Source organism: Heterocephalus glaber, unplaced genomic scaffold, assembly GCF_053883595.1.
Source record: "Heterocephalus glaber isolate CG9 unplaced genomic scaffold, H.glaber_assembly_v1.0 deba00000331, whole genome shotgun sequence".
Taxonomy (NCBI): domain Eukaryota; kingdom Metazoa; phylum Chordata; class Mammalia; order Rodentia; family Bathyergidae; genus Heterocephalus; species Heterocephalus glaber.
In genome coordinates this window covers 48,319,692-48,339,340 of record NW_028258142.1, presented here as the reverse complement: position 1 = coordinate 48,339,340, position 19,649 = coordinate 48,319,692, and the positions used below count along the sequence as shown (strand labels likewise).

The following is a 19,649-nucleotide window of genomic DNA, read 5'->3' as shown; positions in this document are numbered from 1 at the left end:
TCTTCCTTTAGCTTTGGGTGTTGGGTATTTTGTCTCAGCAATGAGAAAAAAGTGACTGAGACACTAGCTTTCCATTTAAAAATTCTACTTAAAATCATTCACAGCATAGTAGAAATTCCACAAGTAGAAATTTAATGAATTCTGGTTTGTCTCACCTGCAAAGACAAGAATTATTATTTTTACCATTATTTCTATTATAATGCTTTAAAATTTCCATCAAAGAGATAATAGTGACATACACTAAATCAGGTTTGTGTTTCCTTTTCCTGATGAATACACTTGAAAAGAGGAGAGTTTATTTTGGATAATCACATTATGTCTACATGAAAAGTTTTAGAAGAGAATAACTTTGGTGTAGATCCTACAGAGGTCAGGCCGGCAAAAGTATAAGAACCTTTAAAGAGAATGGAAAATAGAAAAAGCCAGTCTCCTTATGTATGAACAGCAGGTGGTAGGGAAAACTGCTATTAACTACCTCCCTTTGCCAGTAATTGAAGCTATAAAAAGAACATCATTACAGCAAGGCTAAGCCTGTCTTGCCATCTAAGACACAACCAGTTAGAAGAACCTGAAAGGCATTGTAATTTTCTGAGTACTCAGCAACCTTGGAATCAATCAACTTGTAAGTAATCTGATCCAACTACAGTGGCTGTCCTGTGCAATATGCTGTCTTTTCTAATGGGCTAGAGAACTGGCTAAAATCCTACTCTAAGAACTATGGACATCTTTTAAGTTGTGAAATACCAATCAGCAATTCTGGAGTGTAAAAAGCTAAATTCTATTTAAGTGAGTAATTCAACCTCTATGGCAATCATTAGATAAATTATAACCAGTTGCTAAAAAAAACTATACAAACTAGGGGGTGCAACATTTAAAACCCCAAACTTATTAACCTTGATCTTTCACCATGATTAGCACTGGCTTTACTCCCACTTGATCAATGTTACTCACTGGATTCATGACTACTGTATTGAAATCTCCCAGTACTATTTCTCTAGCCCCGAATTTTCTCAAGAAGCAAGATTTTCCAACTCCTTCAGAAAAGAATTTCCCTTCAATACGTGAAACATATCCACAAAATATTATGCTGCCTTCCCTCACCTCTCACCATGAGAGTCACTAGAGTCATATCCCTGGCATATGGAAACTACACCCTTGAAAGTTAGATGTGGCCAAGGACACACCACTAATAATGCCACGTAAATTTAGGAGCTATGAAGTATATCACTTCTTGGCAGAAGTTTCAAGGGGCCAGTACATGATCTGCCATATTCCCTTTCCTGCCTTAGCAAAGTGAGGACACATAACTACAGGACTTTCTGGGTCCACAGTGATAAGGAGGAGGAAAATGTAGAGTTGAACCACCCCCACTTTGCCCCACACAGCCAACTCATGATTAATATATACCATAAATGAGCAATAAATCTTTGATGTTTTTTTCTTTTCCTTTAATTTTATGTATTTATTTGCAGTACTGAGGATGAAACTCAAGGACTTTCTCATGCTAAGCATATACCTTACCACTAAACTATCCCAGCCTATCCTGTGTTGTTTTAAAACACTGACATTTTATAGTTGTCATCACTACCACCAAACCTGGCCTATCCTGACAAATACACTTACCTGCAATCTGCTTCTCCATTTGTGTTCTTATCTCTGGTAAGGGCATTAGCACCTAAAACCTGTAACCTGAAGACTAGAGTTAATGCTTCCTTCTTCCTCATATCCCATCTCCAATCACAACAGAAATCTCACTTCACATAGTTCCCATTCACCACCTCCTACACTCCCACAAATCTAGTTTTGGTTAGAAGCTGTATTTCTCCTTGGTTATAACCCAACAGCATTCAAATGTTGTCATTCTTATTCTAATCTTTTTCTTCTCTAAATGATCTTCCAAAATGTCACCAGAACAATCCTTGCAAAAAATAAATCTGGGCCTTTCCCACATGTAAAGCCCTGCAACCTTTTTTCCCCACTGTTCAGACAACCGAATACTTGAGGAACATTCTTGTAAACAAGCACTGTGCCATGCACCATGGGGAAAAAGGGGTGCCACTGGTCTTCAACCGTGATACGGTGACAAAGCTACCTGTGTGAATGTTTTAATACTGGCAGGTCATTCAGTAAAACACTGAACTTTGTGAAATAATTATTCTTAAAATGAAAATGGGAGTGGATTTAAATTTCTCCATGTAAACGGACCCACATTTGTACTCTCTGACTTTGCTTTAAGAGGGAGAGAAAGATGAGGTCTTCACAGCTGGGCTTGAACATGCACAAGGCCCAAGATTCTACATCAAGCCTCTCCTGAGATTGCTACTGATAGGAAGTGCTTACATATTCTCAGAATATGTCTCACTGTTGTTTGTTATTTACTAGATTTTATGTTGGAGTTCATCAAAATTTGGGATCCCAGTGGATTCTGGTGCAATCTACTCCATTGCAATCTTCTGTCCTTTGTGGCCTAGAAGAGGTCAAAGGTTAGAGCCTACAATGTAGTCACAGGATGGGGTGTAACTTCAGTTTTTTGTTGTTGAGACATTATCTCACTGTGTAGTTCATGCTGGCCTTGAACTCACTTATTGAACCTCATCTGGCCTTGAGCTTTCAGTGATACTCCTGCCTCGGCCTCCCAAGTACTGGGATTACAGACGTGCATCAATACATCTGGAAAACTTCAATGTTATGACTATTCAAACTTTGCTTGCAACTTGCCTTGTGGGCCTCATCTCCTACTTCCTCTTTCACGTAACTCCACTCAGGATGTTCTGAAATCGTTGGGAACACCATTAGCCATCTTCTAAATCTGGCCAAATTTTACCCATATTTCAATGACTAGCTAGTCACTGTTTTCTGTAAAAGCTGCCCCAAGAGTTCTTGGCAAGATTAACTGGCCTCTGGTAGGAAGCATTTCCATGGGTCCCATTTGATAATATTTAACTAAGAATCTACTCACTGACTGGGTCTCTGAACTCCCTGGGCTATGTGTCAGGACTACAGCTATTGGTACTGTACTTACAAGATAGCAGGCAGATGATCCATAATTCTTAACCGAGGAACACAGTGATGGCTACACACCAGATTCCCACTTACTCATCAGCCTACTGATGGCCATTACGGGAAAATGGGGTTTTGTTTTGTGGTTGCTTTATGTTTTTTAGTTTTTGTTTTGAAAATCTACAGGAGGTAGTTCCATACTGAAACTTCTATTTTTAAAAAATCTGGCATTTTATTTAACTATAGGCTCACAAAGCTTGTATATATGTGTTTGTATGTGTACAGTATGTACAGTAGGGTCCTGTGGATGCTGTAACAAATTAGCATACATTGAGCGTCTTAAAACAACAGAAATTTATTCTCTCCCAGTTCTGGAGACCAAGAGTCCAAAATCAAGTTGCCAGCAGGGTCACACTTCTGAATGCCTGACCGGTGATTATGTCTCTGGTCCTTCTGGCTTCTACTGGCTCCAGGTAAACCTTGGTTTATAGCTGCACCGTTGTAATTTCTGCCACATCCATCTCAACTCTCCCTCTGCCCTTCTCTTATAAGGGTACTGCCATGGATTCGGTCCCCACTTAGGTAATACAGGATAACCTCATCTCAAGATTCGTAATTACATCTGCAGAGACCTTTTCCAAATAAAGTGACATACACAGGCTCCCAGATCTGCATGTGGACTGACTTTTTTGGGGGGGCGCTGGGGGGCTTTTACCCACTACACTGTGTTGTAGATTATGCAAAAAAAAAAAAAAAGAGTACTTAAACAGGTTCTATTGAACACCTACAGGTTGCCATGGTAACACAGTTTGGAATCTGCAGCACAAGGGAAAATAGGAACTTCATCTTATCTGTTGTTTACATGAGTACATAATCTGACATTTTCTGTGTTGGTCTGCTTTCTGTCACTATAACAAATATCTGAAAAAATCAATTTACACAGAGAAAACCTTATTCTAGATATCACAATTTTAGAGGTTCCACGGCACAATTGGTTGGCCTTGTCTTGGGGCTTGAGAGAGTGTGGTAGAAAAAAACCATTCATTTCATGTCCAGCTAGCAGAAAACTGGAAAGGAAGGGACTGAGGTCCCATAATCCCTTCAGAGGTGCCCCCACAACCAGAGAAGTTCTCACTAGGCCCAACCTTTAAAGGTTCTACTGTTTCCTAACAGCACCAACCTGAGAACTGAGCCTTTAACACATAAGCCTTTGGCAGACATTCCAGATCCAAACTCAGCATTCTCCACTCGAGACAGATTCAGGGAATACTCTTTGACTTTTGCCTTAGAGTATACTGGGACATTCACTAATACACTCTGTTTTACATGTTTGCTTTGTTTACCGAATTCCAAGGATATTCCACAAAATGACCATAGTTCATGTAACTTAGGATGCCATCACTTACGACAATAATCATTTTATAACAAGAAAGATAGAGCAAATACTGCTGACTGAACTATGTCACACTAGTAGTTATAAAACGCATCTCAATTTCAGAGATATTAAAATGTATCCCTTAGATTCAGTGAAATACATTAAGATTCATCCTGAATTTATTCTCATAGCACATCAGGAAAATGAAACAGCTTTTGATTAAATAGTATGACCAAATCTCAATGATCTACCAGTAAAATTTTAAAATTTACTGTATTGTTTCACTCAGCCTCACAATGATTTTTCAACTTCTTTCATCAGGCTAATATATTTAAATATAATTCAGTAAGTATTAAAGTTTAGACATTCTCTCAAATACTAGATCTATTATAGGTTTCACAGTTTGAAAAGTCGGAGCCTTAGACTCTAAGTCCCTTGAGCTAAAGCTGAAATAAATGGCTTCTGTAATCACTACTGCTTCCTTGTCCAGAACCTGCTAGAAGGTCAGAAGCTGAAGAATAGTGTGTGCAACTGTGTGTGTGCGAGAGCCAAGTATTCTCAAAGCCTTGTGGTAGGGTCATTCAGACAAGCTTTCTGATCCACCTGGTAGGACAGTCCAGACTCTGTGCAGTCCGTGATGGAATAAAAAGAATCTCTGCTGCCAGACAGCCTGAAAAGACAAATCTCTTTTAAAAGAAGATAAAACTTTTAAGTATTCTCTAACCTAACAAAGTTCCTCAAGAAACCCAGGATTCAAGTTTTATTATAATTTTACACAGGATCAGGTAGAAGACAAAAGTCTCAGAGAATAATCTGAGCTCTCTTCTCACAGTCACTTCTTTATTTATGCAGATATATGGGTTTGAAATTCAGATACGAGGTCTGAATTGTCCTACATTTTTTCCAAAAAGGTTTAATTCAGGTCATGGCATTTATGATTAAGAGAATAGGAACACAATGCCATCAAAGACTTTGGGGAAAGTAAACAAAATATAAGAGAATTTTATTTTAAGTAAAAATAGATGTGGGTCATTATTGGATTTAAAAGAAATACACACACATCTACATTAAAACGGTGTGTCAAAGTGTGCCTCTGTACAAAAAACAATGGAGAATACATACTTTCCATTAAGTAATGGAAAATTGAGTACAACTTGCAAATCCTTAAATTCTGTTCCTCCCTCTCTCCCTTTCTCCCTCTCTCCCTCTCTCTCTCTCTCTCTCTCTCTCTCTCTCTCTCTCTCTCTCTCTTTCTCTCTCTCTCTCTCATGCATGGTCGCAAATAGCAGCTCAGTAAAGTATTGATTTAAAACAAATTCTTTCCTGGAGAAAACTCATTTCCAAAGCAACTGAACTTCACTTCTAGAAGTTATTTAGCAAGTTATAATCACTTCTGAATCTTAACTAGTATAGACCTATTTTAAAATGAATTTAAATTGTCTTTAGAAAAACATTTTGGGCTTCCCATGGTCACTGGAAAAGGAAAGTAAGTCAAGACTCTGGACAAGTCTGCCTATAACTTCTGTTCTTTGGGGAATAAAAGGATTGTTTTCACATTTATACACATTCCCAGAAGTCCCTGAAAGACAGGAATGGCTTAAGAGTGTTTTTCTACTGGTAAAGAGCAAAACAAATCTGACATAGTTAGCATCAGTAACGTACACACTTTGAATAAATGGCTAGCACAACAGCAGCCTACAAGAAAATGCTAATTTTATACCATATGCAAAAAGTAATTCCAGATGATTTAAAGACAAATAAAACATTTTAAATCTTTCTAGAAAAAAAGAAACCAACTGTATAAACTAGATGTCAAGGAGACTTTGCTTAACCAAGATCGAAAATCAGAAATAGAGGGTCTGGGGATATAGCTTAGTGGCGCAGCACCTGCTTGGCAAATGCAAGGTCCTGAGTTCAATCCCCGGTACCAAAACAAATAAATAAATAAAAACAAATAGAAATTTGTGTTCATGTAAAAATTAAAGATTCTTAAGTGGAAAATACAATATAGTATAAATAATGGCAATGCACAAGATAAACGTAAATAAGAGGAAATATATCCACAATATGCAACAGAAACTGGTAACAAGGAGTCAATAATAGAAAATGCAATTAAGACTATGACTTCAACTTATACGAGTGCAAATCCGGAGGGTAAACAGATATACAAGAAGGGGCAAAATAATCACTAACAAGGAAATGCAAATTAGCATAGCAGAAAGATCTCACTTTATATCCAGTGGGCCAGCAAATATGTATTTCTTAAAATCTGGAGAATGGTATTCTTGTGTTTCCATTGTAGAAATGAGAATTATTATGGACTTTTTAGAACACAGTTTGTTAAGATCGAACAAATCAATTCCACTGTGTGAACAACTTTTGAATGAGATAAAAGACCTCTCTTCCCCTTCTTTCCCCCAAAAGATTTAATACTGGTTTCTCACCTGTGAGATTAAAAGAATCAGGAAGATAATGTTATCAAAGTTGTTTCTGGGGAGAAGTTAAAGGATCTTAGATAGAAACTACAGAATTCTAGGAAAACAAAAAAAGTAATGACACTATATAAAGAGAGGTTTAGGAAGGTATAACTCAGAGGCCAATAATGAGAAATACATTGAACACCAATATCAACAAAAGAATAAGTATATCCATACCATGGAGTATTATGCAGTTGCAACAAATGAGTATTATACTAAATGATTTCAGAAAGATTCCCATGAGTGATAAGCGGCCAAGAAGCATTTGTAATATAATCCAATATTTATTTAAACAATAACAGAATTTTATATATGGCTATGTCTATGTAATATCAATGGAAGATGAGTATAGAGAAAATATAAAGAATATACACTGGATTGTTGAAATAGATTATGTGGGTAGGAAAAATCCCTTGTGAGGGTTGATGTGAAGGGAGAAAGGTTTTTTTCTTAAGTAGCTAAAATGCTTCATTTATGTAGCAAATACACGTGTGTATGAATAGTAGATGCAACAAAAGGCTCCATAGTGGTTATCTAAGGATGTAGGCTTCCAATTACTTTAGTGCTTGAATATGATGTATGTATTCAGATTTTTCATAATGAATCTATTATGTTTTTAATTGGGAGAATGAAGTTTTGTTCTATTGCGACAATTAAAAAAGCCAGGTCTAGGACTATAAATGTATTTCTACTCCATGTATACATTTCCTCTTTCCAGCCTCCACTTAGCTTGGAACTCCTCTCTGATATCACACAGGAATCAACTGTACACATCCTACTCAGATCAAAATGTTCAGGTGAGTCAAGGAAAAAAAGAGTTTGGGGACTGGAGTGAGCACAATTTACAAAAGCTAACTGACTCACCGTGAAGACAATTTGAGGCTTCTTTTTTTGGCACTGAAAGGATTCTCTTAAAGTTATCTTGTACTTCATTTATAGCAACTGTCACCTCAACATTCTGATGAATCCAACTGTTTATAGAGTCCGTAGGTGCTCAACTGGCAGACTGATATGTATTTTATTTCCCATCAATCACTGACTTTACACACAGAGAAAATTAAAATTGGGCTTTTCTTCTCTTATCTCTTTCCCTTCTTAGTCACTGTAATGAAATTAACATTTGCACAGATATTCAATGGAAGAAATAAAATGACACTCAGACTATCACATTTATTTTTCTGTATCTTAAAGTGATCTGTGGCCGATTTCTATCATTTACTTCTGGTGTCAGGACTCAGATTCCAAGCTTCAGCAGAGTCTAAAGTTGCTGTAGTCTGTCTCATCTACCTGTTCCAAGCGTAGCACATCAGGGTGTGTTACGTTTTATGTGTACAAAAGAATTCAATATTTTTACAAATTTGCCAATTTCATTCTTCATCTTTTAAAGCCACAGAGCGATGATTCTAATCTGTTGGCTTAGTTTTATGCGATCCACAAGAATGTATCAACAGTGAAGTATCTGTGGGGAAAACTCCATGATTGAAGCACAAATATAATTATAGTTGTAAACAGGCAACATGGTTTTACTACAGTTTTCATGAGATTATTTATTTTAAAGAATGAAAGGGGATTCTTTCTTTCACAGCACCAGCCACAACGCAACAGTCTTTACAACACGTTTAAATCCAATATCCAGGTTGATAAGTGAATTAATCACAATTATTCAATTTAAAAAACAGAATAACTACTTAAAACATTACCTGAACAAACATGGAGAAGTTTAAAATGTGATTAAGCCACATTTAACTTAGAAATTATTTTATAAATATCCTGTGGAAAACCAAGGATACATTAGGACTTTTCTTATTATAGAAGCTTTGAAAAAAAAACACTACCAAAAAGTTGAACAAGGGGCTTAGAAAATTCACACACAAATATATATTATTGAAGCCATTCAACTAGTAACCAAAGAAATGCAAGTCAGAAAAAGTGTTGATTTTTAATTTTCTACATTAGTGAAGACTAAGAAACAACTCTGGTAGTCAACAATATACAAAGTGGTGGGCTCACTCATTCACTGCTGATGGTACACACTTTTCTGGCTGCAGTTTACCAATACTGTAAATGCTCAAAAAATGTCATTCAGTTATAAAAATGTTATTTTCCTTGAACATTAATATTGAAGGAAAATGTTCATAATCTAATGACAAATTTAGAAAACAGTTTTATATATGTTAGTTCTACTTTCACATATATTTTTCATTTACATTCCATTGCTAAGTAACAGAAAAATAGCAAAATGTTAGTAATGGTTACATAACACTGTATGCTCTTTGAAATTAAAACATTTACTATTTGAGTTCAATCCCCGGTACCAAAAAAAAAAAAAAAAAAAAATTCACTTTTTGTCTTTTTCTCCTATGATTTCCAAATTCCCTATAATAATGATATCTGGGTGAAAACAGAAAACATTATTTGTTTTAAACACAACTGCCAAGCATGCCTCTCTGGCAAATAGAATAGAGTAGCGGTAAAAAGCACATTTGAAAAAGTGTACAGCTAGCCCTATCCTGTATATCAAATCAGGGAGAACAATGTTAAAAGTACGCAAGACAAAAGAAATGTAAGTTGTGCCTTTATAACAACCATTCCTCACAAATACACAACTTGTCATGGCTTACTTTTTGTAAAGTTCTTTCACTTCTAATAACAGGCTTCTTACACAGAGAACCAATTTAAAGTTGTAGTTTATGCTCATGGGTGCAAAGAGGGAGTGAAGGCAAGTTCCTATGACTTTAGCCCGGGAAGAACCCGAACAAGGGTGATGTCACAGAGCTAGGGCACAATGCTCGGACATTTTAATACATTTTAAGTAAAAGGAAGAAAAGGTTCCAAAGCAACTATCTGGTGGTAAGGCTGCTGAGGTGGCTCCTAATACTCAGTGATTCCCTTTCCCACCACAGGAACGGGAGACACTGTGCTCTGAGACATTGTGTTCAGTTAAGGATCCCCTGCCTTCTGGTACTCCCATACAGAAATGTCTGACTGAGTCTGACACAGTGAAGTGCAGTGCAGGAACAGGAAGGAGATACAGACACTACATCTGGAGCTCCAGCAGCTACATAAAACAGTGCCGTGCCCTTTAGAGTGACAACTTGCTGAGGATAGCAGAGCAGAATGACATATCAAGCCTAGGCCTTACTGGTCCTGGACCACATACCTTCAGGTTTCTTTTATATGAAAAAGGAAGAAATCTCCATAAGCCACTTTTATGCACAACTGAAATTGACCTTTACTGATGTACATGGCCATGATGAGCTTGTGAAAATCTCTTCTGCTCCTATCTCTCTTCCTCTTAACTGGTCAGAACATGAGACCAAAATACACAGATAAAAAAAAAATAACACTAGTTTCTTAATAAAGCTTTCAGTTACTCGTTATTTTTAAGTAGGTAATCTGAACCTTCTAGATAGAGCTCTCTCTCCCACATATGTGCTCTCTTTCTCTGACTGATTAAATTGTTTTTTTAATGACTCTGGGGCTCGATTGATTTTGTGGGCCAGTAGCCCAAAGGTAAAAATAAACTCTGCATTATTTTAAATGTTAACAACCTGAAACAGATGAAACTAGAAATTTGGGAGCATAAGTAACTGAGGACCAGAAATGACTACAGAATGGATACATGTCAGTTTTTGGATTCCACTGTCCCTTACCTGCTTAGAGTTGCTAAAGTAAAGGAAAAGAGCGGTAAATCCAAAAGGAGTATTGACCAAAAAAAATACAGTACTCGCACAGATGGGCATCTTGGACATTCAAGATTGTTTTCTCAGGCATTTCATTATCCTTTTTATGAATGGTTGCCACACTTGACTATAACCAATGCTTTCTAATTACCTACAAGGTAAGAGATATGATTTTTTAAAAAGGAATATAAAAATTTACCCTTCTCCTGTTCCTTTTAGATATTTGAATCTAGCTCTTTGCTAGGAGGAGGGTAAATCTGCATCTCCAACATCTTGAAGTCTGGCATTGGGAAAACTACCATGGTAATATAAAAGTGTTTGGCCAAGGAAATTTTTCTCTACTGAGTTGAGGAAAAAAACAACAGAACATAACTTATTTTAAATTTTCACAGGGGCATATATATATAAGCATTGCACATAAACAATTATATCCCTTTCTACACTATAACCCAATCATAATAACTTACTGTACATGTTAAATATCACCCAGAATAAATATCTTTAAATTCATAAAGAATTCACATTATATGTTAAATTCAGTAATGTGGTATTTATTAAATAACCATTAAGCCATCAAAGCCCAAGTGGTATTTAAATACTACTTTAAATGGGGTGAAGAATTAGCAAACTCCATGAAAATGACTGCCCCATACTTTGTCCACAGAACTGGAAATAGGCTTGGAAATGTTTTTTCCTTCCTTTACCACAATATCATACTCCTTCAGGGGCATAAAAGGGAACTCATCGTCTGGGATTAAGACACTATGGTTTCAAGACAACTTGGGGCTATTCTAGGAAGATGACAACTGGACAAAATTAGCAGTTGTAGTTTGGTAACATTATTTAAACCAAGTGGCTTGCTTTGCTTACAAGTAAAACTGCTGGCATCCAGAGACAAGGCAATTGGTAGGTAAATGGTTAACTGACTATCCAATCGGGCCTTCTCTTTATCATAGTAAGAGCTAACTAGTTTAAAAGATTTATAGCAGTCTAGTGCATTCTCAGGAGACATGTGAATAGCATGATGATACTAAAGATTAAAAATTCAATGAAATGGCAACACATAATGAGTCATCTTCATCAATTTCAGAATAAAAGTGATTTATATATCTAGCAAGAAAGTTAAATCTGAAATGAGTTATAATTTCCAGAAATAATTTATTTAAAATATTGATAACTATTGGTCCTAAGAACCACTGCATTATAAATCATGATGGTCCACCAGTCTCTTGATTGTCCTACTGTCAATATTAGGGCCTACCATCCAATTTATATATTTAAGGATGTAATGTCTATATCAAATGGAACAATAATAAAATTCTACTGCAGACTTGCAGGACAAATAGGTAGATTTAGTAATATAGCTATCTAGGACCACACAGTCATTAATACTGAAATTTGCCTGTCCATTTATTAAATGCTTGAGTGCCTCCTACCTGCCACGCATTGTGCTAGGAGCTAGAAAATAGTAAAAATAATTTCAGATACCTTTAACCTGAAATTCAAATAAACATTCTTGTGAAATTGGAAGTAAGGATGGGGCAGGGAAATGGAGGAGGTTTTCATATGGGAATATGTTGTAAAGGATTTAATCTTATGAAATTTAAAGTATTTTAGTAGGTATTTTATATTTGTTAAAGTATGACAAGTGATACATGAGCCAGCAACAAAAATTATTTTTCATGTTGCATAAAGTAGGTAGTGCTCTTAAGATTGAGAGTCTTGCTGAAGACTGGAACGAAGTTTATGAGTTTTCCTAAAACTGCAACTCGGTGAGTGAAAAAACAGATACCTCAGGAATCTGAAACAAAAATAAACCAGTTTACAAGCTGGTCAACAAGAACCTGCCATTTCAATAAGGTGACCACTGAGTGAAAGAGACTAAAATACTCCCTCTTTAAATGACCACAACAATCAAACCAGTTTTCCTTCTACAGGTAAATGGACTGTCCATGTAAGACTTTCAAAGCAGCCAAAGGAGCTAATGTCTAGCTTTGTCCTGTGAGTCTAAATGTTATCAGTGTCCACTGCCTACTCGCATTTTCTTTTTTCATAATTTTTAGACATGACCAATAGAATAGGTGGGAAATGGGGGAAAAGTAAAAGTATCAAGTATATGAAAGAATATTAGGGAGACTTTGTCATTCACCTCATATATAACATTGTATAAGGCATTTCTTTCCTACTAACCATTATTAGTACCATAGGCACTAAAAAATGACCATCAATCAGCTTTAAAAAGTTCACATGTCTAAGCTCATTGGTTTGGTACCATTTGGTTAGACTCACGTGATCATGGATTAAATTAAAAGTTCCTTTCTTCAATTCCTGCTCCAGTCTCTCCCAAGCCTAATCTTGTGTTAATTTAAAATGCTTTCTCTCTGATAAAGACTTAAGTCATTTTTATAACTTACTAGACCATAACCTGAAATACTAAAAAGGCAATAGATTAAAATCACCCAGAGCACTTCTCAGTTTATCTATAGGAGGATAATCTATTATTCAGTGTACTTTCACTGCCGAAATGATATACTCTGAAGCCTTTCCCTCAAATGTCTTGTACCACCACTATGCCAATCTTAGACAGGTATGTTCTTGTGGGATACATATGTACTTTACATATGCTGCTACATTTAGTTCTCCAAATACATGGATAAAAAAGAATGTAAACCCCATGAGGACAGAGAGTTTTGTCTGATTCACTACACAGTTCCAGTATCTATAACAAGGCTGGTCATGTGGTAGGGGGTTACTAAGAGGACTGAGCAAACAAATTAATGAATAATTATGACAAATGGACAAGTATAATATCTATCTTTTCTGCATGAGAAAAACTGCAAATCAAAGGAGTTAAGAAATCTGACAGAGATCACATGGGGCATGGAATGGCTGTATTTATCACTGAATAGAGGTCCTTTGGTTCCAAATTCAGCACCCTTTAACACTACATTTCTCCTAAGTGGGGATAATACCCTCTGTATTGTAAATACTGCACAGGACGTCAAGAGAAATGAAGCCATAAGACAAGGATACACACTTTCTGAGAGCAAGATATATATTGAGTTACTTTAGGTGGGAAAAATGAGCACACACACACATACACACATAAAACAACATCCATCCTGGAACAGATTTTGAGAATTTACATCAATTTCAAAGGTATACATGCAGCTATAAAGACCTTCAGCATCACCAACAGCCACATGGAGCCTCCTGGGGTCTAAGTGCCCACACAATAAAGCTGTAGAAGCACCTGAGCACAAAGACAAAACCAAAATTCTCATGGCTCTAATACACTTAAGACAGAATTAGATCTAACTCCATCATAATGCCCGGAAGGAGAGAATGTTACTGTTCTACCTTACTTAGCTACCTCCAGTTTCTACCACCACCTTTCTTTTCCTCTCTCCCTGTCAGTCTGTGCAGCCTTGGACTTCCTTCCTTTTAGCAAACAAGACCTACTAACTCATCTTTTGGTGCACTCACCAGCAATCAAACTGGGGAATATGTCTGAAGCAAAGCTAATACTTTCTGAGAGGTTCACCTTCATGGCTGTAGAAGAATCCATTTCGACATCCTAACTTTCAAATGTGCTTTTGTTTAAAAACTGATCTGCCTAGGTGGGTGACTGTGATGACAATGACTGTGACACACAAGGAAAGAGGCTGTTCTTAACCAATTCCCCCTCGATATACTCCTTTACACTTTACAAAACTAATCCTTCCCCAGATCTTCTCAAGCCGTCAGTGCAAAGACCCCAGGGGCACAAACTAAGGAACAAATGAAAATGTAGATGCACATTGGAGAATAAAAGTCTTCAGTATTTGAGTAACAATTCCTTTTGCAAGCCAGGTAATTTCCAATTCTATATTAAAAAAAAAAAGCAGAACTCTAAATATGAAAAGTCTTATGGGCTGGGCAAAAGAAATATAAAATAGTGGATTTCAACTTAGATACTTCTTGTTACAGAAAATATGACAGAGTGATTCATAAAACACTTTTAAGCATAAAAACTACAGAATGGAGATAGTATTTTATACAGGGGAAGGCAAGTGGAAACAGTTTAAGAAGATAAAGATACAAAATTTTAAAGTATTAAACTTTTTTCATTTTAAAAATAAACAGAACCACATGAAAATTTAACTAGTCTTTTGAATGCTGTAACAATGTAATTTAAAATGTCAAGGGCCCGGGATTTAGCTCAGTGGTTTGGCCGCCTGCCTCGCAAGCACAAGGACCGGAGTTCGATCCCCGGTACCAGAAAATAAATAAATAAATAAATAAATAGTCAATATTTACAATATGCTCAAAATTACACCCTTTTCAACTAATTTAAAATTTGGATAAAAAGCTTTAGCAATTAGTTTAAAAATATGCTTAAGGGCACAGAGTTTTACAGAATCCTTTAGGAGCAACAGAAGGAAAGAGTTAGAAGAACACTGCTCTACACCTTCAAAGTCTTTCCACAATGAAATAGTGAGTGGAAGTAAGCAATTTCTCACCAACCCAGTTTTGAGTAAGGATATTTACAGGTAGAATGGGGTCAGTATTACCTCTGCGCTCTTAGTCCTAAACACATTTGCCAAACTTGGACTTAGAGTCAACAATTTACAAGACTGGTGATCAGTTTAAATAGCACCATAAAGAAATCATGTTTGATGAAATAAGTATAATTTGACTTAAACATTATACAATAAATACAAGAACTGAAACATCACATTACTTGGTGATATGTATAATTTTATGCTTTTATATATGAGTTAAAAATAAAAATACATTTAATTAAAATAAATATCTATTCTTAATTGTATTGCTGACTGGGTGATAAGAAGCACCCTATCAAACCTCCCAAGAATCACTAGAGTACTTTTCTTCAGGTTGTCCAGAAAGCCTCCTAGGACAATACCTACAAAGGCTCACTAATTTTGTATTTATCTTATCAGAAAAAGATAAATTTCACCAGTGGGGATGTAAATTGAATGCATCTACCTAACTGACATTTCAGGAGTGATGTGCCTAATACCAAGAGCTGGAGAGGCTTCATACAATGTGTGGTTAATATTTTTAACACAGGCAAATAAAGGAAGGAATTATCTCAACAGACACATCTGCATATCTTAAGAAAATGTTTTTCCCCTCTTTCTCTCACACTGTAACCTCTCTTCCCTCCTGCCTCTTTTCAGCCACTCTTCTGGGAAGCAGAAAGTCATCTAAATATGATGGATGACGCCAGCACTTAATTCGGTGTCTACACTGTTTCAAAAATATTGACTTTCCGGTGTTCAAGCCCTGAGAGAGACAGTGAGGCTATTTAGAGCAGACATCAGACCTACTCCAAATCTACTCTCCTCTAGGACAAGATCTCCAAAGAGATCTTTGGAGGCACAAAGTCGGGTGAAAATCCTACTCCATCATTTACCAGCTATGAGATATTCACTCAATTTTTCTGAACCTCAGGTTCCCAAAGTCATTATAGTGAGGCTGCAAATGATATGAGACAATATCCATCAAACATCTAGAAATACATCCACACACACAAGGCATTCAATAATCAAAGTATAAAATTAAGATTTTTTTTAATGTCTTTTCATGATAGCTTACAATTGGCCAATAGTTTCTTCATGGCATAATGTCAACTACTAGCACATTTTTCAACTTCTTTCTAGTCTCTTAAAACAAATGATTCAGAAAATGACTGCCTTTCATATCTAAGTATATGGTGTGCATGTGCATGCTTGTGCATAAAGTATATCTGCAGCACTAAAACAGGCAAAAAGATATACACAATGAAGACTGCTCAACACCTGAGATTCTGCTGATAGCATTTAAAAATATGACACTGCTTTAAAATAAGCAGAGAATTGGGCCAGGGATTTAGCTCAGTGGTTCGGGCACCTGCCTCGAAAGTGCAAGGTCCCGAGTTTGATCCCTGGTACCCCAAAAATAGCACTCTACCACCAAGCTACACCCCCAACCCCTTTATTCTGAGAACCAAGTTGCCCCAGGCTGGCCTTGAACTTTGCATCCTTCCACCTCACTCTCCCAAGTAGCTGAGATTACAGGTGTGCACCACCACATCTGGCTTATGATTGGCTCTACCCAAATTAAATTGCTAAGCTAATATGTTCCCCCAACAAATTAGCAAAGATTTTTAAAAAGAAAAAAGTTTCACAATATTTTCAGGATGTGGACAAGATGGTATTCCCACAATGCCCACATTAGTATAAATGAGCATAACTTACAGTCCCTAAATCAGTGATGACATATACCAAGGGTTTAAAAAGATCCACATTTAGCAAAGTAGGAATATACTCTAACCCAAACAAGTAGATTTATTATGTACATTGTTCATCATATCATAACTTATAATAGTAAAAAATTAAGCAATTTGATGTTCACAATAGGTACTAGATTGTACAGTACAGCCAGCCCAAAAAACATGTAGCTACTAAAACTCACGCTAACAAAAAGTATTCAAATGAGATTGCTAAGTGAAGAAACAAGGTACAAAGTAGTATTTGGCTATGATTAGGAATTTGGTGATTAAGTGGTGAAAAGAAAATAAGAGAATTTTACCATAAAGAATTAGAATTACATACAGTGATCAAAATTCATTCCAAAGTTTGAAAGGACACAGTGTTAAACCTCACAACCCACGTCCTGATTTTAAAAAGATGTGTGGGATGAGTACACTGCTGATTCAGATCCTTTTTATGAATGGCAAGGATAAGAAAGTGGGTAATAAAAAGAAGAGTTGTGCCTGAAACTGATATTCAGCCTCTTTAAACTTTAAATTTAATGAAGATTTTGAGTGACTTTAGCACTACATGCAGCATAAATGCTCTCTTGACTGGGTAAGAAGTTTTGGCAGCTTGTGCAGAGATGCGAGAGGGATGGAAAAGGTGAGGACTCAAACCTGCCAATGTATGCAGTTTTGCACGGGGAGGAAATGGAACGCCAAACACACACACACACACACACACACACACACACACACACAAACATGCACAGAGAATTGGGCCCGCAGGTGCACATTTAAAGCACAAAACACTGCCCATCTCCACTCTGAGCAGAAATGCCTTCCTGCCTTGTATTCAGTGGCCACCGTCATCTGCACTTCATTACCAGTTTAAAAACTCCTAGTTCGTTCCCAATGCCCACCTCTAGTACCAACAACCAGACCAGACTAGCAAACCTGCCGAAATTGTTCTCCGGCTCTTATGAACTTTCCTGCACTTATTTCCACATCAGTGCTTCAGATGTCTAATCTGATCCTAAAGAAAAGAAACGGAGTAAAAAATTCTTTGACATGTATGTATCTCTTGTAATGTACTCTTTTACTCTCCCCCAAACCAAGGAGCCACACAGGTGCCTGTGACTCGAAATGACACCTTTCTGCTCAGGGCTATTTTGGCTTGGCCTGTGAGTGGCCACAGCTCTATCTGCCCGCCCCAGGCTGGGCTGCCCCACAGCTGGGCAGGCTTCTTTCTGCAAAGTCTGAAATCCCAAGAAGCCAAAACCCACTGACGTTATTGTGAAAACAAAAACCTCAACTGCCACCTTCTATGTCACAACTCTCAAACTGAAAGGTGTCTACTTGTCTGACAGCAGCACATCTACATATTTGCAGATGTTACACTGCAGAGCCCACAGATGGGGGATGTTTGGTTGACTTCTGGTAGTCAATTTCACAAAATACTCATTCCACAGTTCCAAGCACAGGTTCTAAATCAATCTGGGTTTTAATGATTTAAAATTTTTTTCCAGGCTGGAAATGCGCTGAGCTAATAATTAACCTTAAGCATACCATCACTTCTGCTAAAAACATTTTCTATTCACAGCCCTAAATTACTTTCAGTTGGGTTAAACAAAACAGACAAGCTGTAATAAAAGTTCTCTGAGAAATGTGATCGCTTTCTTTGGTCACCCAGGAGCTTTTTCTCTTCAAACTGCTGCTTCTTGACGGAGGGTGCGGGAGGATAAGGAAGGCACCCAAAGTAAGATGCCACCCAGAGAACACAAAGATTTTCTTAAGAAAGTTGCACAAGATAGCTACTCAGGGTTTCCCAGGTTGAGTAATTCTGGCAGGCGGCTGCGGAGGGACTGCTCGAGCCCAAGATTATCTGCAGGTTTCCCCTAGGTGTTTTTTTTTTTTTTTTTTTTTTAAGGCGTCCTTTTAAATCACTCGTCAAGGGCTCTGATTTCTACTTCTCAGGCTGCTGCTTGGGGGAGTTGAGAGCAACGCGCCAGGGCTGCGACAGCCGCGCGGCCAGCTCCGTCGCCCGGGGGCGGCAGCCCACTCCCTACTGGTCCCACCCTCCGGGTCGGGCGCCCGCGCCGGGACTCACCGCTGTCCAGCCGCGCTATCTGGGGCAGCCGGTAGGTGCTGACCAGCAGGTCGAGCGGCACGGCCACCGAGCTCCACTTCACATCCTTGAGGCTGCAGCCCAGCAAGGGCACCGGGTCCATCTCCCCCGCCGCTGCCAATGGCACTAGAGCGCCTCGGCTGCCGCCGCTGCTCGCACTCGCGGAATAGGCGCGCGGGAGGCGCCGGGGGGCGCGGCGGCTGGAGCAGACCGGAGAGGGGGCCGAAGCCTGGCTCAGCGGCAGCTGCGGGGCATGGCCGGGGCGCCCCGCGTGCCCTCAAGCCCGGAGAGGACTCGGAGCGGCCCCGCGACTGCGGGAGTCGGCTCGCGCTCCGCCTGCTCCGCGGGCCCCGGGTCTGCAGCTGCGGCGGCCGCCCGTTTGCCTCCTCCTCTCACCCCTCCTTCCCTCCGCCTCGAGCGTATGAGGAGGAGCCGCGGGTACGAGAAACGCCATAGCAGCGCTCCCAGCACTGACTAATCAACAAGGTGCGAGCAACGCCTGCGCAGCTCGGAGAGACACCGCCTCCGCTCCCGCCCCTGCCACGCCCCCGCCGCTCCGGCCACGCCCCCAGGAGCCCCCGGCCGACTCCAGCCTAGCGCCCGACTGGTCTCGGCCCGGCTCGGCTCGGCTCGGCGTCGGCTCTCCGCACCGGCGGGTCGGCGCGCTCCGTAAGCTTTGCTCTCGCTCCCCCGTCCGACCGCTCGGGTGCCCTGCAGCCTCGCCCGGCGCCCTACTCCTTCCCAGCGA

General features: G+C 38.6%; 1 protein-coding gene across 2 annotated transcripts in view; it reads right to left on the bottom strand.

The window, feature by feature from the left end:
* Window positions 1-19,374, bottom strand: part of Garem1 (GRB2 associated regulator of MAPK1 subtype 1) — a 227,351-nt gene extending 207,977 nt beyond the window's left edge. The window contains exon 1 of one of the 2 annotated variants that reach the window (XM_004853105.4): window positions 18,884-19,374. In XM_004853105.4, coding sequence (XP_004853162.2) covers window positions 18,884-19,004 — 121 coding nt within the window. In that variant the 5' untranslated portion in view covers window positions 19,005-19,374. The remainder of the gene's footprint in view (window positions 1-18,883) is intronic. The other variant, XM_004853104.4, reaches the window with a different exon arrangement.
* Between the last annotated feature and the right edge of the window lie 275 nt (window positions 19,375-19,649).